We start from the raw sequence: 24,315 nt of genomic DNA, 5'->3' as shown, positions 1-24,315 counted from the left end.
ATCCTTAGCTGCAAGTGGTGGGCTTATGGCAGCTCTGATCTACAGGAAAATCTCAGAGAGATTTCCAGTATATCACCTTGGATGTCTTATTCCCATTTTTTTACTAACAGCAGGGGGCAATGACTTTCCCCTCACCCAAACCTAAACTGTTGAAATGAAGAAAGCCTGGAGTAACCAGGCATTGTTTCGTGTGTGGAAGGACTGTAAGTCTCAATCAAAGCCAATTCTTTGGCTTAACATTCTTTAATTTTATTTTTTTGTCATTTGCACTGGGCTCTGGTTGGTTGATCTCAGGACTAAAAAAATGACCCCACAAGTCTCAAGTCTGATCACTGTGTGGTGGCAGGTCTAATGTAAGATCCAGCGAGAAAGGGATAGATTTGGGGGTGATACAGCTGGAGAGAGAAGGGGTGGAAATGGGCATTTAATTTTTGTTCTTGATTCTCATCTCATGTGTATGGGTTATTTTAAGTAACTTATCATTTCAAATGCTCTACTAAATATTTTCTTATGACCTTGGCTTAGAGGATCCTTGTCTACAGACCACCGATGCACGGATACTGATACTGGGAGACACCCCAGTACTTTGTCAACAATCCATATGTTTTCTAAAAGTACGAGATTGGAACACCTGAAAGATTCCAAGCTGAAGAAATGTTTCACAATTATTTCTTTGCAAGGAGGCTGAGCTAGAAGCTGAGATGTTTCAGTTATGTATACCTTTTCTATAGAAATGAAACATTTTTGTAGCCATTTTTGTAGATGAAACTGGCACTGCAAACTCAGACACAAGAGGAGGGGAAACAAGAGCAGTCATATATGCTTCCTGCAAACTTTCTGCCTACCTGGACATTGGCAAAATCTACACGGTTGAGGTCATTGAGCATCTGGTTGATTTGAGACGTGTTCTGCAGTACAGCCCGTGCTGCCTGAGCCAGATGATTCAGAGATGTGTATCTTCGCAGAGTCTGAGCAAAGGCACTTACAGCGGCAACCTAAGGAGAAGGAAGACTAGAGCCTCACGCACACAAACGCACAGAGATGAGACAGACCAGGACATTTCTGAGCACAATTCAAGGTGTTGGTGCTGACCTTTAAAGCCCTAAACAGCCTCGGTCCAGTATACCTGAAGGAGCGTCTCCACCCCCATCATTCTGCCCAAATACTGAGATCCAGCGCCGAGGGCCTTCTGGCGGTTCCCTCATTGCGAGAAGTGAGGTTACAGGGAACCAGACAGAGGGCCTTCTCGGTAGTGGCGCCCACCCTGTGGAACACCCTCCCTGAAGGAAATAAGCAGCTATCCTATCTTTAAAAGACATCTGAAGGCAGCCCTGTTCAGGGAAGTTTTTAATATTTAACGCTGTACTGTTTTTAACACTTGATTGGGAGCCGCCCAGAGTGGCTGGGAAAACTCAGCCAGATGGGCAGGGTATAAATAATAAATTATTATTATTATTATTATTATTATTATTGTTGTTATTATTTTCACTCATCTTCATTTTCACTTATCTTCACTGAGATAGACCATGTTCACTCCTGCCTATCAACCTTTTCTTAGAAAGTAAGATAATGAGAATGTGGCAGGTCCTGCTTGTGGGATACAGCAGTGCAAGAATAATACAGCCACACATTGCAAAAGGTTTTTCCTGCCCTGCTCATGGGGATAAGGCAGAGAAGCAGGTAAAGGCAAGGCAAGAGTTCTGCACAGAAGATGGAAACTGGAGAGACCTGGAAGAGATAGTTCTACTAGAATTCATATAATCGTCTCCCATTCTCTGACAAGTACATAAGACCCTCTCTTGGACCTTCAGCATACAATGAAGAAGTACACAAGCAAATAAAGTGTTCAACACCATGTCATTTAAAGCGCCTAGTTTTTTACATCTGTAGAAAACTATGTATGTTGTCAGTAATAATGAAGGCAGGGTATAAACCAATATATACAGGTGCCCCCCCCCCACATGGAGGTTATGTTCTGGGCACCCATGCGTATAAGTGAAATGCGTAAAGTGGGAAGCACCCTCCAAACACCCTTTAAACACCCTCTCTGTCGCTCTCTCTTCAATCCATACCAAAAATACTGTATCTAGAAACATCCACAATGAGAGCTGAAGCTCTGGGGCCAGCAGGAGGCTGAAGGACAAGAGGGAAAGCAGGGGTGACAGCTGCTGGGCTCTTCTGCACACCAGCTGTTAGGCAGGGAGGCTGAGCAGCCAAAACAAAACCCCGCTGAGCCTCCGGTCTCTTCCTCCACCCTTCCTGACATCCTCTTCAGGCTCCAGGAAGGGTCTCCTTGCGAGCCAAAAGGACTCTCCAGCTCTCTGCTGCCACTGACAGGTTTGAATCAAATTATTTATTTATTTCCTGGCACCATGCATATATGTGGTCATGTGAAAGTTGATCACAGGTAAGGGGGGGGGGGACACTAATACTAATACTACTACTAATAATAATGCAATTAAATGAAGGCTAAATTTTGCATAGTCTTCTTTAAAGAGATGCTTCTGGCATTGACTCTTAACAATTATGTTTTATTCGTGTCTTTGCAATGTCATTTTTGTTCCAAATTGTTTAGAAGGCATTTACCTTGGTTTGAATCATTCTCTGTGGAATATTGTTCATGGCATTGGAAAGCCAACCTTCAAGGCTTTTTGCAAAATTGCGAATGGCTTGGGTCAAGGCACCTATGCATAAAAGAATACAAAACAAATGAAAAAAAGTCAAGGCATGTAGGTATTTAAAGATCAATGTCCTTGACTATTACAACTACAGAGAACAGCGAGGGAGCAAATGATAACCATGATAGGAACAATTAGTATAAATCCCACATAGAATTAAAGGTAGTACTACAGCCATCGAACAATGACTATCTAATGTTTGTGGTTCCAGTTCTCACCGAGGCAGTAAACCTCTATCTTGACTGTGCCACTTCAGATGGGAAGAAAGCACCATTTTGGGGGAGGAACACTCCGTCATGGGAGTCAGCACCAGTACAGCTTACTCTCACAGGTTTACTCTTGCACTAAAGACTAGACCTAAAGAAGGGGAAGCAACAGATCACTGCCTAACTGCACAGCAGGTAGGAGAGAACAAGCATTGCAAGATCCACTCTAGACTGTAAGTACATCGTCAGATAAAGGCCTAGATCTTGCTGCTGCTGTGCAGTTACAGTGCAACATGGCAATGCTGGGTTTGCACCTAACAGTAACTTGTGATTTGAAGTTGTCCCGTTTAGAAACTAAGCATTGTTTTATCATAAACTAGGATCCGCAGTTTGTACGTAAATCTAAACTGAGATTCTTTGAAAGGACTCAACTTGGCAGAAGTCATCCTGCTGCTGAGAGGAGGACAATGTGTGAGTTTGGCTCATCCACACAGTGCTAAATCATGGCTGAGTGTTACATGTGATCCAGGCCAGTGACTCTTCTCTGAAATATTGAAAGTACAACCTTTTAGACTGGTACTGACACAATTATGCAAACTGATTTTTATGTAGTATTTCTACTGATTGTTTCAATACAGATCTGTGTTATGCATTCTAATTTGAATTTTTATTGTGACTCTTTTAAACCAAGCGCTCCTAACATTCTCAGGCAGTTGTTAGATTTTTGGGTGTCGCTTGAATGTCAGTCAACCTCACTGAAAGTCTCTGCTTTTCTTAGAGTTTATTGATGCTTTAAAACACATTTAAAAACTCTGTTTTTAAAGTGAGCACACACAAACTAACCCTACCTATTCAGTGACTCTTTAAATATCTATGGAACACACACACACACACACACACACAAACACACACAAACACACACACTTTCTGCCTCACCACAATTTAGGGAGCCTCTTTATGTGCCTACAAGGGGACATATTTCATGATTTCAATTCAGACACTTTTAACTAACGACACATTTATAAACTAGATCTAGTCAACAGCATAAAGCATGCAGTTTGCCTATAAAATTATAACCATGCACCCAACTGATAGAAATGGGAGTCAACTCCCATCATAGAATGGCATTAGAATCTGCCTTGCTGTTTGTCATGCCCTAATTAAGCATGTACACTGTCTTAATTAAAGAGATGGGAAAGTTTATAAAATTTTCAGTAGGTTTCTGGCTTAAGAATAGTGGTGGAGCAAGGATATATGCTGAGACATCTAGCACTGGGATAAAGAGATAGGAAATTTGTAATTAAAATTTGACTTTCCCTGTATCTTATTTGCTTTCATTGATATGGGAGTTAGTAAAACTACTGTTTTAACATCTGAAAGAAGCAATGTCAAAAGAATAAGGTAAGCAGATCATTCCCCCTTTTCCAAACTTTCCTGTATAAGAGCCATTGCTGATGCGCTCAAATGACACCATCCACGCATAACGCGGACGGATCAGTCTGCTGCAGGTGTATGTAGAAGCACAAAAAGAAAGCTTGAGAAAAAACACCAAGCTCTCTCCCCGCAGCAAAAAGCTGAATGAAAATGGGCCATTGAATGGTGACTGTTAGGGTGAAAAAAATGAATCTGAGGTGGGAGGGGTCTCTTGTAGGACAACATGGCTCACTAACTAGCACAGAGAGCAGGAACACTATTTTGTTGCATGTCTGACTTGTGCAACTTTCTAGGACTAAAATGGAAAGGGCAAGCTTCTCCATCCTTCTTCTCACATGCCCCCCTCCAAGGCTGTGGGGAGGGGGCTCTCATAAACACGCCATAAGTCACAAGAGCCATTTGAGCGAAAGAGCAGGCACACACAGCACCTCTGAAGATGCGTGAGGTTCTCTAGATTCTGGCTCATGTAGATGACCAAGGGCAGCATCCTGTCAATTGCACACCTCAGCGCACGGTGCCAAATAAATGTGAAACACTAGCTAAATATTAATTACTAGTACTAAAACCGGTCATAGTAGTTATCCATAAAAAGCTCTGTGCTCTTTTAAAATAGCATGAATCATATTGAAGTTCAATTACAAATGAGGCTTGAACAGCTCCATAACACCTACCTATGAAATAATCAGTCTGTTAAAACAAACAGCACATTTCTTTCTACAGAGATATCAGACTTATATAAGGGAATCATGCTTCCATTGCTCTTCAGTTCTTTTCTAATGTTTTAAATTGATTTCAACTGGAGTGTGTGTGTTGGGGATGAAAAGCGGGGTATAAATATTTAAATAAATCAACCAAAATTACAATCTGCAGACGTGACTATCCTCAATCGCTGCAGGGGAAATAATTAGTTTTTAGATGTGTGTTTGTCTATGCAAAAGAAAGATAAGCAAACACACAGGTAATGTTAGTTAGTTGAGGATTATTTAAGCCCCACACATATGAGAGTACTGAACAAAATATCTCTAACGTGATTTCAAATTGTACCTGCATAGTGGTACTAACATATGATACCAAAAAAGCAAGAAAATATTTGTATCAAGATTTTAGCACTCACAAAGAAGTCCCCCCCCCCCAACTACCAGAAATAAACTATACGAAAAGCACAAACTGAATTTCCAGGTTTCTGAAGATTTCAGAAGGGGTTCCAATTTGAATTTCATAATTCCTCTAGATTTGTACCAAATCTTTACAATAAAAGTTTATTTCGGTAACAACTATATGAAAAATGGTCTGTTTTCTTTTAAGCATTTATGAAGCTAAGTATTAGAAAGAAAGATACACTGCAGGACACAGTGTTTATCTGGAGTGACTACAGAACCCTGCACAATCAGGGTCAAAAACTGCACAGGGAGACTCTAGAAGAGGAGATTTGTTGCTGCTAACCTTTGCCTTCTAACTTATGGCAGGCTCTCAATGCAGGAACAGGAGGGTGCTGGGGGGCAGGACTTGGCTGTGTGCCCCCCTCCCCTTTGCATGAGAAAACTAGTGCCCTGGTGCTCTTCCAAAATCTGCTCAGACATGTTTATCGGGCCAATCTCTTCTCCAAAAGAGTTGACTTCATTTCTGTGCAATTTCACTATCCTCCTTGCACACCATTGTTGTCTAACAGTCCAACCACCTCTCTTGCAGGATTTGGGTTTCGATTTACCGGTATTTAGAGGGGTTCAGGGTTGTTGTTGTTTTTAATCATTCTAATACCCTAATGTTTTTAGCCATGCATTCTTCAAAAAATATAGCCAGGGAACACTGACAGATTTTCCTGTAATGGTAACGGACAATTGGTCAGAAATGTAGGAGAGGAAGATCTACAGAACTACAGAGGGAGGCCTCCTTTGGCAGCAGCCATCTCTCGTTGGGGGGGGGGAGTCTGAGCAGGGCTTTGAAGCACCTTCAGCTGGACATGCTTGCAAGCTCCCTTTCCCAATGTGCCTCTGCCCTCCCTCTAGCTTAAGCTCTCAAGCTTTCTTTGGAATGCAGAAATAGGACTTAAGGCTAGAACCAACAAAAAGTTCAAAAACGTTAACGGGGCAGCAAATAAAGTTACTTCTCTGGTGTTCAAAGAGCAGTATTTGGGACCTAGGAACATGACTAGATGTTTGTGATGGCTTTCGACAATATTTTGTCGCATTTGCAAGGTTCAGTTACATATGCAAATTTATTGTGAATCAAATGAGGCAACCATATTGAGGGTGAAACCAGTATTGGGTCAAAAGGCAGTGATTTTTGGACCACACTATCTTCTGCTCTCAATGCTGAACAATTCTCCATTTTTCTATGCTGTACCTTTGAATCTAATCTAGTATTTTCTATCAGAAACTCATTTACTTAAAACATTTAATAGCCATCACTTTGCTTTGAGATGGTTTAGAAGTAGAGCGACAATGAAAACAACATATTATTTTAAAAAAACATGCTCCATCATGGCAGCTTTGGTTCAGTTAACAAGACTTCAGTTTCCTGAAAGGACCAAATGCAACAGTGTGAAACTCAAATAGACTGTAGAACCAAACTCTCCACCTGGGAAATACCCAAAGGCCACATTCGTACTCTTTCCACAGAAGTCAACTGCACTTGAGTTCAGCACCAAAGGGTTATAAATTCCATCTCCATTGGACACTAACATCTGAAAAATGGCTTCAGGCCCTGCCGTTTAAGCTCCCTGCCCACATGCGACCAACTGCCCTCCTCCATCCACCACTTGGCAACTTGGCCTGACTTTCCCCATCTACTCCATGCACTTTCACATCTGGCAAATGGCCAGGGCTCCACTCCACTCCATGCCAAGGCACTGCACCCCCCGCCACACCCCCTGTTGGCACTGTTACCACTCAACTAGAGGCAGGAAGAAAGGCTGCTGCCATTTGCAAACCAGCCCATTTGCCCTACAAGGGCACCAATGTCCAACCCTTGAAGACAGTTCACTGGCTTATATAATGCGGCAGGAATCCCCAATGTGGTCCAAGGCACACTTCAAGGGTCTCTCGGTGCTTCCCAACCTTACATTTGACCCCTCTGATGTAAGAAATAGGTATGACAGTCCAATATTTTGAAAAAGAAATTTGCCTTGAAGGATGGAGTCTTGCCTGACAATGTTGATTTCATTACACATCCATCTTGCTTATAAATGGGGGGGGGGGGCTTTTTCTGCAATAGTGATTGAGGTAACTATGATTCTTTGATCTTTAAGACAGGAACTCAAACTACTATTTCATAATTCAAGAGGAAATCAAATCAGTAGTTAAAATGCAACTTTCAAATATCCTAGAAATTCTTTTCTTGGATCAATCTCTTTTCTCCTTTGACATTTCTGACTACTACTGAAAATGGCTTTGTATTTTACAAAGGAAACAAGCAGAAGGTTGGCAAACCACCTATAAGTAGTGAGAGGATACCCAAGGAACATTGACGCCCCCCCCCCGCCCCCAGTGAGGAGTTGTTGGTAGCTATCTGAATTAAACCTGGTTGGCTTTGTCTTATTCAAGAACGGTTCTGAGGGTGTTGAATTGTCACCTAGAAGAGTCTCCATTTCACAACCCATGCTACTACACAAATTTCAAACAAAATCCTTTCATGCCTGTTGCTTTCACTGCATGTTTCAAAAGCTAAGCAATTGTCACACATCTGCATATATCAACTCTCTGAATTTCAGAAAAATGTAGAAGGCATTATTGACATTTAGACTGTGTTTTATAAGAACACTCAGGTTTGCGCCACAAGTGATATAAATAGTAAGGTTCCTTCTGTCTTGTTTGCAGGTGAAGGGCAGTAGCGTGTTCTTGCAAAATTGGATATTCATTTTTTCTGAACATTTTGTAACAACTATAACAACTCAGTAGCTTTTATAATCCCTTCAAGAGAAAGTAGTTTTGTTCGCTCCTGGTCTCTTTGAGGCATGAGTGCATCTAACTGAACTACAAAATAATTGTTCACAGAAAGAACACAATGCTTGTGCAGTTATATGGATTTCCTCCCCCGCAGAAACCGTTAACCTTTATTGTTAATGGGAAATAAATTCCTAAGTATTTATCACAGTGCCCAGAACACATATAATGTTTTATAATGGAAATCAGCTTTGCAAGAACCCAAAGTAAATCACTTTCTATACCAAACAAGAACAAACTACACTGCAACAATCTGAATAATTCTATGTCTAAAAGGGAAATTTTCATAAGTATAACTATTTGATAATGGCTGTCTAGCTGAAGTGTAATATTTACAATTAGATGGTGAGTCTACCCTGTGAGACACTCCTGGCTTTTTAAAATAAAAGACTGAATGACTAGAGAAATGAATGAGGAAAATAAAATGTTAGTCTCACATTTCTTATGATACAGTTAACTAATAAGATTTGCAACCAACTAATTCTGGTAAATCTTTTGTAAGTAATATGTTCAAGTGGATTCAAATGCTCAACTAACATGTTTAGCACGGTATTTCTCTACAGGCACCAGGGCAAACTCTGATACAACCATACAGAGAGACAAATGTGCAATCAGGTTATATGTCAGTAAAACCAGGCCACTGAAAAGCTACTTTTCAGTTCTGATTACATATTAACCTGACATGTTACACAACTGCACAAGTGCTACTATGTGCTTGGTCTTCACCTTGCTGAATTCAGTGTAAAACAAAAGTTGACATAGACACAGACCGTATCTGGACATCATGCATAGATCATAGTGAGAATGAGGGGCAATGGACCTTGGGCTAGCACTCTCTCCTGCTTCTCTGGTGTGTCTTTGAGGGGGAGTTTGGGAGCCTTTATTTCCAATTTCAACTAACCTCCATTTAGCACGTCATCCAAACTCTAAACTGTGGCTTGTTAAAACATACCAGTTTAAGAACAAATGGTTTGAAGTTTGCTATTTTCAACTGACAACAGATTGGGATGACAGGGAAAGCTGCAATTACTCTAAAGAAGAAACAAATGCTTCTGAATCCCATGACCACAAAGCAGGAGGATTGGGCACCCAAGCCCAGAGCTCATTGTGGCTTATTCCCATCACATTTAACTTACAGCTTAGCGTGTCATTTGAACAGAACTACGTACTCAAGCCTTCAACGCTTTAATGTTATCATGCGGACTAGAGGAATTGCTCAAAAAAATGAGGGGATTTTCGTTATGACAAAGCGTGCATTGCCAGGGCAGCCAAAAACAAATAAATATATACCACAAGCATGTTGAAAGCTACTTTTTCAAAACCACAGTTATATTTTAAGCAGTATTTATTATTTTAAGGTATACCTTTATAACATGTAAATAAAGTGAGCACACCCACGCTACTTCTGAAGTCTTTAAAGTCACACCTACAGGTTTCCTTGGGAGGCACTGAAGTCACAAGTTCACCAGAAGAAAAAGAAATCCTTACAAGACGTCATCTATATTCAACTTACTAGGAATAGGTCTAAGGACGTCAGGAATGAGAATCTCCACCAAAGTCTGGTACATCACATGGTCACAGTTACACATCCATTTCAGAATTGACTCATTTTTGCACAGAGTAATCAGCTTTGCTTTCGGAAGTCGACTTTCTATTTCACTCAGATTGCTGGTGTGAACAAATGTATCAAATGAATAAATGAAAATGCATTTACATGAAGATAAAAAAGAAGAACAATGGAATTCAAAGTTTTTAAAAATAAACATTAGGAATGTCTGAAACGCATCCAACTGCCCTGAGGCACTTAGAGTTGTAATAATGGCTGGTACATGGCCTCCAGAGCTTTAGTCAAAGAGCAGCAGTGATAAGAATGGTCTTTGGATTGGATATTATTTCATGAGAAAATAACTGGGCCTCTTCCCATAAAATAAAATGGTATGCGTACAAATATAAACTGCAGTTATCATAACACGGCAATTTAATCTAGTAACGAACTGCAGAGATAGCATTCCTATTTAGTATGTAAATTTTAGATTTCTATTTTATTTGAAAACAGCACTAAAACTATTCACAAACTTTGAATAAAAGATTACCAACCTTGGTTCAGTAATGGTAGTGCCATCGGTTGTTGTTGAGGGAGAATAGCGCCAGAAAGTCTGCCACAATTTTTCTATTAGGCTAAACTGAAGGTTCACTACAACATCCAATATTGCCTAAAAATACAACACAGATACCGGTATTCTTTAACAGAATGCATGAAAAATATTGAGCAGTCTGTCTGCAATCCTGAATACTTAAGGGAGCATGATCTATTGAATTCGGCGGGACTTCTTTCTGAGTAAACATGCTTAGGATGTATCAAAGGACGTATCAATTGTCCAGGATTGTGTATTTTGAATTTAGTTAATAGAATATTCATAACCAAAATTTTAACACAACAGCAAACCAAAGACGGACATATTTGGCATCGGCATATTGCTGATCTACTCTCAACTGTCCCGGGTGGGTGAAAGCAAGCCTACAGAAACGCTCTGTATTTTGGCCCGCAACCACGTTTTCCAAACACACACAAATTTAGCAAGCATAATGTTAATACTCTTCACAATATTCTGCTTTGCAGGCAATGGAGAGCCTCCTGTATCTGATGCATTCCTGTGTATCATCCCATCATGAGCCCTTAGGGTTTGCATGAGAGGAAGCCATTGTCAAATCCTCCTTTCTTACCTCACAGTGCTCTCGATAGAGACTCTGCAATGACTTAATATCCTCAAAAGTAGTACCATCTGGCAGAGAAGAGATTTCAACTTCTCCGAACTCTGGAAGTGCTCGAGATGCATCTGTTTCCATGGCAACACAATGAAAGAAAAATATTGTAGAGTGTGTCAATCCCACTTTAATTAGGGAAACATTTAATGATACAAAGAAATAAATATCAGAAAGGTCACAAAGCGTTGGACTAAAAATTGAGAAGGTGTAAGGTTTTTATGTTTAATAGGTTGCAATTAAAAAGGAATCAAAATTTTATTCTTCTAAATTAAAAATCTTAAGCGAAGGGAGCCAGATCTGCTAAATTGTATGTGCTCGATCCATAGGAATTAAGAAATACTTACACAAATTCTAGGATTTCTGACTGAATGAGAAGCTTACTTCTTTGAATGTTTAAACCAGCTGTAATCATACTAAGATCGAGTGGTGCATAACTTACCTGTCTGAAAACCTAGTTAAAACTGTGAATAGACAAGAGGCCTGAATTTAGAGATAGATGAGCAGAACTCTGTGGGTTCAATGGGACTTCCTGCCCCCCGTAACCCCCTGAAAAGCCCCTCCGGAGGGTGGGGGTCCCTCTAGAAGGGGGCAGGGGAAGGGCAGGCGGCAGTGTCATGGGGAAAATTCAAAATGGCTGCCTTCCGTAAGTGCTTTCCTGCCTGCTCACATAAGGCACATGGATCCAATGCAGTGAATACACACATTTTAATATACCAGTTGATATTTGCTTCTTTTAATTTAGTACAGTGCCTATTGCCTATGTAGTTACCATATTTTTTTCTCTATAAGACGCACCAGACCACAAGACGCACCTAGTTTTTGGAGGAGGAAAACAAGAAAAAATATATTCTGAATCTCAGAAGCCAGAACAGCAAGAGGAATCGCTGCGCAGTGAAAGCAGCAATCCCTCTTGCTGTTCTGGCTTCTGGGATAGCTGCACAGCCTGCATTCGCTCCATAAGACGCACACACATTTCCCCTTACTTTTTAGGAGGGAAAAAGTGAGTCTTATAGAGCAAAAAAGACGGTATATTTCCAGACATATCTATGTATTATTGCATATTATACAAGGTCTTTAGGGAAAACAACGAGCAAATTATAGCTGGATTTTACCTAATTATAGGTGGTTTCACTATTACATGTGAAGTTCAATTGTGTCTTAATTCAATGACAATTATGTTAGCAATATTAAATAAGTATACTTCATGTATGTATGGTAGTAGTTTTTGGAACATATTCCCAGTCTATATCCATGTAGTAGCACTTGTGACACTAGCCTGGCTCAGCAAGGGATTCCAAGATGCTCTCTATCAGAGGTGTGATCAGGCCACATGGGCTGAGGGTACAGATAAATAAGTCTGAAGTATTTCATCCCATATATTGTCAAAATAGTATGTATGTGCAAAGACAACAATCCCACCGATTCTTTGTATGAGACTTGGCTGCAAAGTCATGGTAAGGATATGAATTTCTTTGTTTCTAGAATGAATGACAGCTTTAATTAAGCTCAATACCCTTGTTAGAAACCTAATGTTTGCATAATGTTAAACTCATACAAATGGTTACACTCCTCAGTTAGTTAACTCTGGATCAGCTTCAAGAGAAACTTTGTTCTGATTCTTAACTAACAACTATACAAGTTATTTTTCTTTGGACACTAGTACAATATTCTTTCTACATACCCAAAAACTGTTGATGATGTTGACTTTGAGCAATTACAGTTTGTTCAACAGATGTGCCTGTCTGTTGACCACTTGTTGTGAAACCGTCTGTGACTCCATCCACTTTCTGCATAGGCTTGTACCTAGAATATAGCACATGCAACAAATCACAAAATTGTCCTTTTCTTTCTCCATCTCTCAGACTATAAAGTTGATTTTAGCAATACCTTGTGACATAGCTGGCAGACGTTGGTTAAAAATTTATCAGGAAACTCAAATTTATGCTGGGGGGAGGGGAGAGAATTATGATTATCCAAAGCCGTACTTTGATGTTCTGATCAATCCACAGAACTGCACCTTACATAATTTTTTCAGTAACACTCCAAACACTTGGATGCTGAACTTGTTTATGTATTAGGTAAAAACAAAACCCAAAAAGCATAGATGATTTGTATTTCTGGCTCACTTTTTTTTTAGTACACAAAGTTAGCAGTAAAAGTAAAGGTGACTATCTCAGTTTTCTCAATTCCCACTCATTTTCTGTACCACTTTTCCTTAGCCTGTTTAACCTAAGCAACTGCATTTGATTTCCTGGAAATTAAATCTGGGAAGAAGCAACACACACATAACTTAAAGTGCGTGTAGACATGACAGTTTGTATTCACTTAACTCTGCACTATATTACATACATATGGACAATTACTTAATTAACATAGTACTGAATGAGTCCAGATTTTTGGCAGCCGCCCAAATTGCACATGTTGATTCTAACACAAACATCATTGGGCTGTTTATTTTAAAAGGATGGTGCTATACAATTTACTGCTTTCCATCATCTGACTTACTGATTAATGTAGTTAGTCTAATAAGGAAGTCAACCCATGAACATGAACTCAGCAACAGGAACCATGAAATAAAAACAAAACTGTCTGAGGGCTACAGCTATATATCACAATGAAGGTTTTTAATAATGGAATAAAAGTGACTTGCAGTACCACAGTCAGCTGAATCTTGTACATTTGCATGCCCATCCCACTCCTTCCACCTCACATCTTTCTCTATGTTAGGAACGTTCTGAACTTTGCAAATTAAAGGCACACACAGATAAAAACTGGTGGTCGTCAAATGAAACAGGCAGCTAATTTTAGTAATTTAGCAACATTGAGGAAAAACATTAGAGCGAAGCATAGTGATCAATAAAACAATGTTGACTCAATATGAATCTTTGTGGGAAGACAGAAACTAAATTAGCAATGAATCATCATTTCAGAACTATTTCTCACAAGTAGGGCACAAAAGAATGTTTGTCATCATTTGCAGTTGTCGTAGATATTAAGATGTTAATTACTGAACGCTAGCTCTCAATATGTACAGATTTATTATTACAGTAAAGTAGCACCTGAACATCAGGAAGTGCAGTATTTAAATAATGAGAGATCTCTATATAACTAATCTGAAAGAACTATTATTCAGATTATTTTCCAGGCATTTTGACTACTTACAACAATTTAAAAAGTTGGGAGTAGTAAATTAAAATGCCTTTTCCAGTAAATTTTCTAAGAAACAGCTGGAAAGAAGCATGTGGAATTTGTCTCCTATGCACATTAAGGTGATCTCTAATTGCAGAGTCGCTGAGAAAGAAAGTCAAAATGCTCCAAATTTAAATTAGTTGTGCTTGCTTTCTCCAGTGACACAAAAGAACATGTGCACTTTCCACTGAAGATGCTGCTCCCAGCAGTGCAGGAAGAAATAAAAAATAATGTTCTCCCAAACAGATCATTGGTTTCAGAATGCACTTCTTTTGTTGTTGTTTAGTGTGTCCGACTCTTCGTGACCCCCTGGACCAGAGCACGCCAGGCACTCCTGTCTTCCACTGCCTCCCACAGTTTGGTCAAACTCATACTGGTAGCTTCAAGAACACTGTCCAACCATCTCGTCCTCTGCCATCCCCTTCTCCTTGTGCCCTCCATCTTTCCCAACATCAGGGTCTTTTCCAGGGAGTCTTCTCTTCTCATGAGGTGGCCAAAGTATTGGAGCCTCAGCTTCACGATCTGTCCTTCCAGGGAGCACTCAGGGCTGATTTCCTCAAGAATGGATAGGTTTGTTCTTCTTGCAGTCCATGGAACTCTCAAGAGTCTCCTCCAGCACCATAATTCAAAAGCATCAATTCTTCGGCGATCAGCCTTCTTTATGGTCCAGCTCTCACTTCTTTTATCTTCCACCTAATGGCTATTCCAGTCTTACTAAAGCCCTGCCTGAAGTGGCCATTGCAAATCGATCTGATCTGCCCTTGGCCTCCGTGAGCTTTCAGGTTCCACCAATATTTCCCCATAACCCCCATGGAAGAATGTTTGCATCCCCATCTCATTCTCCCCATTCCTTCCACTCTCTGGATGTTCTGCTGGTCTTTCTGGGATCTCTCGTTTCTCCACTCTGCCTTGGCTTCCTTCTTGTACCTCCAACTGGGGCCTGACGTTTCTCTGCTCCTTCAGTCACTAGGCATCCTGGTCTTGTTTTTCTCAACTTCCTCATGAAAAGCTCCCTTTCCCCTTCATCTTCAGACTCTTCTTCCTACCTGCAGCAACACTGAATGCAACACTTGCACAAGAATGAAGACCTTTCTCTCCTCCTTCCTTCCTTCCCTGCTCTGTGACACTTAAGTAGATTCAAATATAAAGTCAATCCATGCACTGGGGTTTCATCAGATATCCCCACAACACAGAGACTAAAAACGCCCAGCTCTTTACAGCATTGCCTTTCTAGCAATGGCTAGTGAGATACCATCCCAAAAGAAAATATCTACTGCCCAATAAAACTGCCATGGCATAATCTGCTGAACAGGGCTGACCTGCAAAAAAGAGATGGATAGATTTGCCTACTTTCAGTCAAGATGACATTTGCATGTGTTGGTTTGTAAGTCAGCAATTGAAATCTGCCCGGAAAAAGGTGCATTTAAATACATACTTGCATGTATTTTCTCATGAAATACCCCCAGGTTTAGGGCGGTATATAAATTCAATAAATAACAACAACATTTCTAAACTTATTCTATCTTAAAATATTAATTTTAAAATGTTTCTCTGCATGTTTTTTGAGCTGAGAGCTGCATCACAAAATTGGGAAATGTGCAAACTTTGAAGGATATTTACTCGTGTGGGAGATGCAGCTAAGTTCTTACTGGAATTCTCAAAGTGCTAATGTCTTAAGCATTCCTTGTTTTTAGAAACTTGAGTTTCGATACACTCTAGACCCAATTGTTCCATTAGGCATGTTCTGTTTCTTAGTTCCTCTGACAAACCAGTTACAGGAAGGAACACTTGAAAATGTTATTTGGTGTTATTGCTGCATATTTATTCACTCTAGAAACATAGTGGAAGTGCACAAGTATGGCTGAGAGAAGTGGGTGCTAGCTTTTAAAACACGGAAAATGGCAATCCTCCTATTTGCCTTGCTACAAATGTTACAATTTGCCTTCCTACAAATGTTACATGCTGTCTCTAGTTGCTTTGTAAGAGTATCTTAAAAAATAATAATTTGACAAGTAAATGGATATGTGCTACTTGAAAAAAGCAAAATGTTCAGAAAGTGCTCCTCAGCTCACTAAGGGAACTGGCTCAGACGTACGTCAACTCAGTTTGGAAATAATGTGAGGAATTACACTAGATTCGCCCACGGCTATACCAGATGCGTTCAAGTGGAGATTCTGGCCAGAATCCAGTGACCACTTTAGGTAGGATGGAGTCATGCTGCTCTTTTACAAAGCTAAAAAAAATTATGGTTGTATACATGGATCTCTCCTTCATTCCCACACCCTGCATTGAGACTTCTGACCAGACCTGGAATTAATATGTTCAAAGGACTTGTTTTGAATAACATTTCCCTTTTTGATGTAAGCAGTTTATTCCACAACACAACAAGCAATTCCACTCATCCTTCATAATTTCAAATGGTGCATCACAAATTTTGTATACTGTGCATTAATGCTCTAAGTTAAAAGCAGCACAAAGCATTCATAAAGTCGTGTTTACTTTACTTCCTTCCCGACCCATCCTGCTTCCACAACGAACATCCACTTGTGCAAATGAGAGTTACCCTCCCTGCCCTCCTGCTTTGCAGCCCCCCAGGCACCCCCAAAATCTGCTCTGGAGCACTGGAAGACCTTCCACAACAGATTTTTTTCATCGGGGGGGGCAGGGAGGAAGGGAAATGTTGTCATGTCTGCCGGCATGGCATTGGATCTCAGCTTTTTTTTTTTTTTTTAAAAAAAAAATAGCATTCCAAACTTAGCCATAGGGTGGCACACATAATTCTATCTCCTCTCATTAAAGGCCAAATTCTCTTCTTAAGTTTAGGAGATTCTAGAAACACAAACACTTTTACATTTAACCACTCCTCACTCAATTTTGATATAAAAATATGAGATAATGCCCTTAAGCAAAACTATTTCTCTCCAGATAAAAGGTGGTTTGTTTGTTTGTTTGTTTGTTTGTTTTTATACCAACCTTCATGAATAATAGTCACAGGCCAGCTTTTGAAAATAAGGTAATATAAAAACTTAACACAAAATAAACAGAAATATGAAAATAATTCTCAGAAATTACATAATTAATAACATTACAAAAACCACTTAACGCATCAGCATCTAAAAGCCCAACCCAAAAGGTAAGGTTTTACATAGTGTCTAAAAGGGTGTAAGATTGAGGCAACTGCAGGTAAACTTTCAGCTAGAGAAGTTATGTGGTCTAATAAAAGGAGAGGTTACTGCTCCCTGACTAAACACTCCCGCGATAGAGAGATGCAGAAAAAGATGCTGGTTTCTAAGGGGTCTGGTCAGCTTGGCAGGACTGTACCTTTGTTTCTGCTGCATGGGTTGCTGTCTCATAGCCATATATTGCATGTCCTCTTGTAGCCGATTTAGAGGGGAGTCTGGCTTGACACGAATCCCATAGTAATGATATTTGGAGTTCCCCCTTTGGGAAAAAGCAAATATTAAAAACAAGGGAATGTACACAACCGAAACGCAAATGTGATCCCTTTGGGTTGTTCTTAAATATTTTATATCTGAATTGTATCTCAGACCTTTGTTCAATTTGGCTGCTTTCCTCTGAACTGTGCAAAAATAATCCTATGCAGCCAATTTAGTCCCACAGAATGGAAAGCTAGCTGAGTATTAGATATTCACTTAGTTACAACTGCAAATATTTCACAATCATTTCACATATTGGTCTCTTGACAAGGTTTTTACCACTCAAATAGAAAATGGCCCAAACAGCAGGGGACTGTAGATTACTCTAATGATTAAGGAATGTATTTAGCTTTATACATAGTTAGTTGGCTTGATCTCAGAATGTCAATAGAATTTAAGGAGGCTAAGTGCGTATAGGATTTCAACCAGTGTTACTGATTTATGAAAGAGAAGGGATGGAGCGGGGGAGAGAAATTGCAATTATTTTGTCTTTAACTATTTATTGTAAGTTTCCTTTCGTGACAAAAACTTAAGATCAAAAGGAAGTTGCTCACACTGGGCAAAAAATTCGCAAGCAATAATGGAAGGACACCATTTTCACGGGGACCCACTTTGTGCCCCCCCCCCAAGTGGGATGAACAAATGCTGTGTATATGGTGGCCACCCAAAGACAGCCACCTTTGCATATACTTGGCACAGGTCTCCTCTCTCTCTCCTCTGAGGATGGTACGAGGGACTGAGCCTGGGAGACCAGAGGGGGATTTACTCACTGCCTATATAATCATAACTGTTGCTATGTTCTGGATATGGGGCATCATCTCCAGGTGTCAGTCTGGATCCTTAAAGAGGTGTGGGGTGAGCACACCACCCTCTAACTCAAGAAGAGCCACCTTAGTCAAGAGGTCTGCTCCGAGACCAGTGCCATGTCCTCAAGTGTTCAGTTACAGTGCTGGGGGCACTCTTATACAGTGGTGCCTCGCAAGACGAAAAGAATACGTTCTGTGATTCTCTTTGTCTAGCAGTTTTTTCGTCTTGCGAAGCAAGCCCATTGAAGGATTAGCGCTATTAGCGGCTTTTAGCGGCTTATCGGATCAGCTGATAAGCGGCTTAGCGGCTTAGAAAAAGGGGGGGGAAGGAAAAAAACCACGCAGGAACTCGCAAGACATTGTCGTCTTGCGAAGCAAGCCCATAGGAGATTCATTTTGCGAAGCACCTCCAAAACGGAAAACTCTTTCGTCTAGCGAGTTTTCCGTCTTGCGAGGCATTCGTCTTGCGGGGCACCACTGTACAGTGGTTCAGCTCCTTCCTCCTGGGCCGTGTCCAGAAAGTGGGGGGGGGGATGAGTGTTCAGACCCCTGGGCGCTCACTTATGGGGTGCCTCAGGGTTCTGTCCTCTCTCCCATGCTTTTTAACATCTATATGAGGCCGCTAGGAGAGATCATCAGGGGGTTTGGGCTGGGTGTTCATCAGTATGTGAATGATCCCCAGCTCCACCTCTCTTTTAAACTGGAAACAGTGAAGGCGATGAAGGTCCTGTGTGAGTGTCTGGAGGCGGTTAGAGGATGGATGGCGGCTAACAGATTGAGGTTGAATCCTGACAAGACAGAAGTACTGTTTTGGGGGGACAGGGGGTGGGCGGGGGTGGGGGACGCCCTGGTCCTGAATGGGGTAACTGTGCCCCTGAAGGACCAGGTGCGCAGCCTGGGAGTCATTTTGGACTCACAACTGTCCATGGCGGCACAGGTCAATTCTGTGTCTAGGGCAGCTGTTTACCAGCTCCATCTGGTACGCAGGCTGAGACTCTACCTGCCCGCAGACTGTCTCGCCAGAGTGGTGCATGCTCTAGTTATCTCCAGCTTGGACTACTGCAATGTGCTCTACCCACAGGCAGGCTGAGCAAAGCACATCTTAGGACATGCCTATTATCAGAAGTAGAATCCCTGTCTGTGTGCCATGCCTTTCTGCAACCAGCTGTATCCAAAGAAGCTGTGGGCTGCCTTTCTTCAGTTAATGATCCTGCCTGAATCTGGCACTACAGGCACCAGTAGCTCATAAGTCCTTCACTATTATTCTATGTAAGTTTGTTCACATTCCACATGCTGCTGGTTTCATCCATATGGCAGCACTTGAAGCATTTACTGTAGAGCATTCAAGGCATACAATCAGCTGTGACAATACACAAAGTACCCTTGTATTCTGAAATGCGTGTTATCTGGGCTGTTGACGTTTCTTACACAGGCTGAATCTGCAAACCGTACACCTTTGTTCCAAGGACAGCTTGCTTGAAAGGGGGCTGATTCATTCAGAAAAATGAGGTGTAACATTTGGAAAAATGGACAGAAGCATTTTGTCCGTATTTAATCTAAGTCCATTTGTTAAATGAAGCACCTTACATGCTGCAATGAATAATATAGCTTGCATGTACTAATTAATATATGTACCTCTTAGAATGCTTGATAGAAGCTGGTGCTTTGGCAATGTCTTAAAGAGCAATATGGGAGAAGAAAGTGCTTAATACACATTTTAATGAATTGGGCAGTACATTTAGACAATTGCACAAACTTTGTTTTTACAGCACTTTGTTGTGGGAGTTGAACCACAACCTTATTCCAAACAGCAGTGTTCTAGTTTAGAGTTCTAGGTGGACTATCTCTCAGTCTAACCTACTTCACAGGGTTGCTGTGAAGATAAAAAGGAAGAAGGATGAGGGGGAACCATGTAAACTACCTTGAGCAAGAAGGAATATATAGCTAATAAGTAATATTACAATTAATATACAGTTAATAAGCAGTCATTAATAGCCTTATCCTGCAAGAACAAATTAGTGGTGGTGAACACAGATACTGTGATTGAAAATTCCATGGTTTAATTCTGTGCTATGTTAAAAGACCTTGCCTGTCCTGAATCTCCCACCATAAGGTTCACAGAATTGCCCTTTGCTCTAATATTATGAGGGCAAGAAAATCATCTCTTCATCCACTTTCTCCACTCATCTATAAAGCTCTATCACGTCTCCTCTGACTAACCACCAGACTGCCAATCACTGGCCAATCACTGCAAACTGAGACTGGAGGGAAGTGGGGCTTTAGGTCTTTTTTAAAACAAAAACAAAAACAAACCAACAACATTTTTTGTACTTCTGCAATTTGGAGTTTTCTTGAACATGCAGATTCCCACCTTTTGTTTCTCAATGATCATGTTTTAGCTTCATGTCTATTGTCACGGGAGCACTAAATTTGCTATTAGAGGGAGTACACTCTGTCCCGTTAACTCAGAACTTTGCTTCCTTACACTAACCTGGTTCCCAATCTTCTGGTTCGTAGGCCCATGAAAATTGACCTTATTAGTTTTCCAAAAGAGGCAGCATTGACTGGGTCCAATTTATGCTCCTGACAGTGTCTCAAGTAGTGGTTGTAGAGGGTACTTCTGGGGAGACTCACTCCTTCTGCTGTTTCATAGTTGTCTAAAAGCCACTGGAGCTATTTCAAATTGGGAACAAAGAAGAAAAATGAGCTCAACATAACTTTGCAGAACAGTTATGCCTTCATTAGTATTGAAATAATGTAAGAACAAAAATAATTCTGTCTGTTTAGCTGGACACATCTTTCTTTAGCTCCAGGTAATTCTCCACAGAAATTCTAAAAGCATTACATCATCTTAAAATAGCTTTACAAATAGAGAAACAGCAGAATTCTTAAGACTTGTGGCTTCAGGCAATATAAATTACTTTAAGTAGCAACATGTTAATTCCATGTGCACTGACCTAGACTTTCAGGCAAAGTGTTAGCACTTGAGAGAATAAGAGCAACACTGAAAATAAGTCACACAATCAAAAAGGAAAATATTCTTATGAAGTACTGGTAACATTTATCCATGCTTCTGTATCATTAGATTACCAAGATAACAAATATTGCAGTATTTACTTGAATAACTTTTGTTTTTATAACTGCTGAAGATTCTGGATCAGATCCTGCTCCTACTAGTGAAAGAGAGAGGGGGAAAGGGAGAGGGAGAGGTCCAATTTCACTGAAAACCAAACTGGGTCTTGTGAAGAAGCTGGGCTTCCTTTGGACCAAGTATGGGCAACCAATGTACAACTCCCCCCCCCATCCCTTTCCATTGGCCCTGCTGGCTTGAGGTGGTGGGAGCTGGGAGTCCATCCCGAGGGCCAGAGGTTTCCCTATCCCTGCTTTAGGCTACTTTATTTGGGATTTACATAATCATTCATAGTCCTCTGTTGAGGGGCACATGGCAGCTATGTCAAAATTATACAATGTACGCAGAGCAGATTGCAAGTACTGAGACAGAAACAAAGTATCGTGTTCCAAATAATCAAACCACTTAAATTTGTTAGACAGTTTCAATAAGAAAAAAAACTTTTACAGCACAAATTTATACATTCCTATTTAGAAGTAAACTCCACTAGGAAACCTTGGATTAGCTTTCCAGCTTACATTATAGTGGAGGGGGGAAATGTTCAACCAGTCTTTGAGGATTGGTAGTTTTTAGTAAGATATATAGGAATGGGAGAGGTACACATGGCTAGGTATACTTATTGATTAGCTGTTCCAAGCTGTTTGGTGTAGAACAGTGATTTTCAACCAGTGTGCTGTGGCACCCTGGGGTGCCTTGAAGGATGGTCAGGGGTGTCATGGCAACACTGGTCTCTGTCCCTCTTCCCTTCCCTCCCTCCTCTGATGCCCTCTGGTGTCTCTGCCTCCCCAAGACAGCCGTTTATTTCAACAGCCCTTGCTATAATCTCCAGTGGCTGCTCAGAGGACTCCCAAGGAGAGGGGAGAGGAGAGGAGGCTGAGGAAACACTCCACAAGGGAAGGTGTTTGAAAAAGGGTGAGAGGCTGCCAGCCCTGCAGGCACAACTGGATTCCTGAGCCCCACAGGAGAGCTGCAAAAAAGAATGTAGCTGGTCAAGGGAGTCATGGACTCAGAAGGGTTGAAAACCTCTGGTGTAGACAGCAAGGTTTTGGGGCTGTAACCAGGCCATCTGCTGAACAAACTATAAATCAAGCAGAAGACATGCCCCCTGTCATTATCCATCTCCCTATTAGTGCCCTCTAGTTACCAGACCAGCTTGAATGACAAAAGCCCCACCAGAAACCTTCAGCAGACCCCAAGAAATGCCTCCTGCAATGACTATCCAGAGGTTAAAATCTTCCTGCAGTGCTGCTGTAAATGAAGACAGTGGAAAAGCTATCAGGATCAGCTGACAAAGGAAAGGTTCTTCTGGCCACCAGCAGCCAGAATGAGACTTTCACATGGAAATCAAGTTAACAGGGCAGGCAGATGAGAGGTCCCGGGGGTACTGGGGGCGACAGGAAGGACTGCTCTCTCCATTTGGCCCATCATGCCTGGCATCTTGTCTCCCAGCCAACACAGCAACAAAATGAAGGATGCTGGCCGGTCCACTTTTTATCCTAAGTGGTGTTCCACTGTGCTACCCACCCTCTTCCTTGACACCCTGTTGCCATGTCAGACTGGATTAGATGTTTCCACAAAAAGTAGAGGCAGATGACACCCAGAAGTTAGTCATAAATCTGCTTTTGGGTTCAAATTTCATCTTAGACCTAAGGCATGCCACCAACTCTCAGCTTCAGCCACTCATTATTATCAAAGGATAATAACACTGACCTGAGTTACAGTGCTGTTGTAAAGAATGTTATAAACACTACGAACCCTCTAAAAAGCTGTATACATTGTATATTTCTTGATGCTGTTCTTACTGCTGCTGTTCTTGCTAATATAAAAATGGAAATAGTTATGCTGTGCCTGGGAATTTCACGCAACTGAGATATGGCTTGTTTGTTTGTTCAAAGCCTGTCAAACAAGAGATCCAGAGTGTCCCTTTCACGAACAGAACTGAGATCCCGGGGAGGGCAGGCTATTTCCCACAATTACCATTTTCCGCTGCAGCCTTCTAAAACACCCCCACTGTTCTGGATTGTGCCCCCAAAGCAGTGTTTTAGGAAACAGAGAGGGAGGGAAGTGGGGACATGGCCAGGAGCACTCCACAAGCAAGCCTCTGCAGAGGGGAACTCTGGATCCGGCCCGTTCTTTCTTCCTTGTTTTAGTTCATGTACCCAATATTATTTCAAGATATCTCATTTGTCACAAATCTCTTTCAAATTAGTTATGTACCACTATGATCATATAACTTATGACGGTATGTCAAGGGAAATGGTAACCTTTACCTTGGTGTATTAAAAACACTTATTTATTTCACTAATGAGCTAACATAAGCATATCTGAGGACAGGAACCATCATAGCTTTCAAACTTTGCACTTAACTCATTAGAATTAATCAGCATAGATTAAAGCAGATATTCTATTGCTATTTATCCCAAAGGGAAATACCGAAATGGAATTGCAAAAACCACAGAACACTTCCCAATTAAATTATAAATGTAACATTTGACATTTCCCCCCATAGATGAATTACAACATACTATGATTAATTTTAAATACATTTTACAAAAAAACTTTACTTTTGACATAATATAACGGTTACTTGCAATAGTCATTGCTGGCAGTGCAGTCAATGTTCTGAATAAAGACTTTTGCTTTAGGACACACACATTTCACTGACAAAGGTCCAGTTGTTTTGGATTATAAAACTGGGGGTGGAGCAGAGGATGGTGATTCAGGCCAC

General features: G+C 40.9%; 1 protein-coding gene across 6 annotated transcripts in view; it reads right to left on the bottom strand.

Annotated features, from left to right (window-relative positions):
- RFX3 (regulatory factor X3) overlaps window positions 1-24,315 on the bottom strand; it is a 113,505-nt gene that overhangs the window by 7,839 nt on the left and 81,351 nt on the right. For all 6 annotated transcript variants that reach the window (XM_081176369.1, XM_081176372.1, XM_081176371.1 and 3 more), the window contains 8 exons: window positions 20,949-21,130; window positions 17,536-17,655; window positions 12,707-12,828; window positions 10,984-11,096; window positions 10,357-10,472; window positions 9,773-9,927; window positions 2,587-2,684; window positions 846-995 (listed from right to left, as the gene is read on the bottom strand). In XM_081176369.1, the coding sequence (XP_081032495.1) occupies window positions 846-995; window positions 2,587-2,684; window positions 9,773-9,927; window positions 10,357-10,472; window positions 10,984-11,096; window positions 12,707-12,828; window positions 17,536-17,655; window positions 20,949-21,130 (1,056 nt within the window). The remainder of the gene's footprint in view (window positions 1-845; window positions 996-2,586; window positions 2,685-9,772; window positions 9,928-10,356; window positions 10,473-10,983; window positions 11,097-12,706; window positions 12,829-17,535; window positions 17,656-20,948; window positions 21,131-24,315) is intronic.

This window comes from Podarcis bocagei (assembly GCF_964188305.1).
Source record: "Podarcis bocagei genome assembly, chromosome: 17".
In the NCBI taxonomy this organism is placed as follows: domain Eukaryota; kingdom Metazoa; phylum Chordata; class Lepidosauria; order Squamata; family Lacertidae; genus Podarcis; species Podarcis bocagei.
The sequence above is the reverse complement of the archived record's forward strand: the minus strand, read 5'-3'. Positions and strand labels throughout refer to the sequence as shown.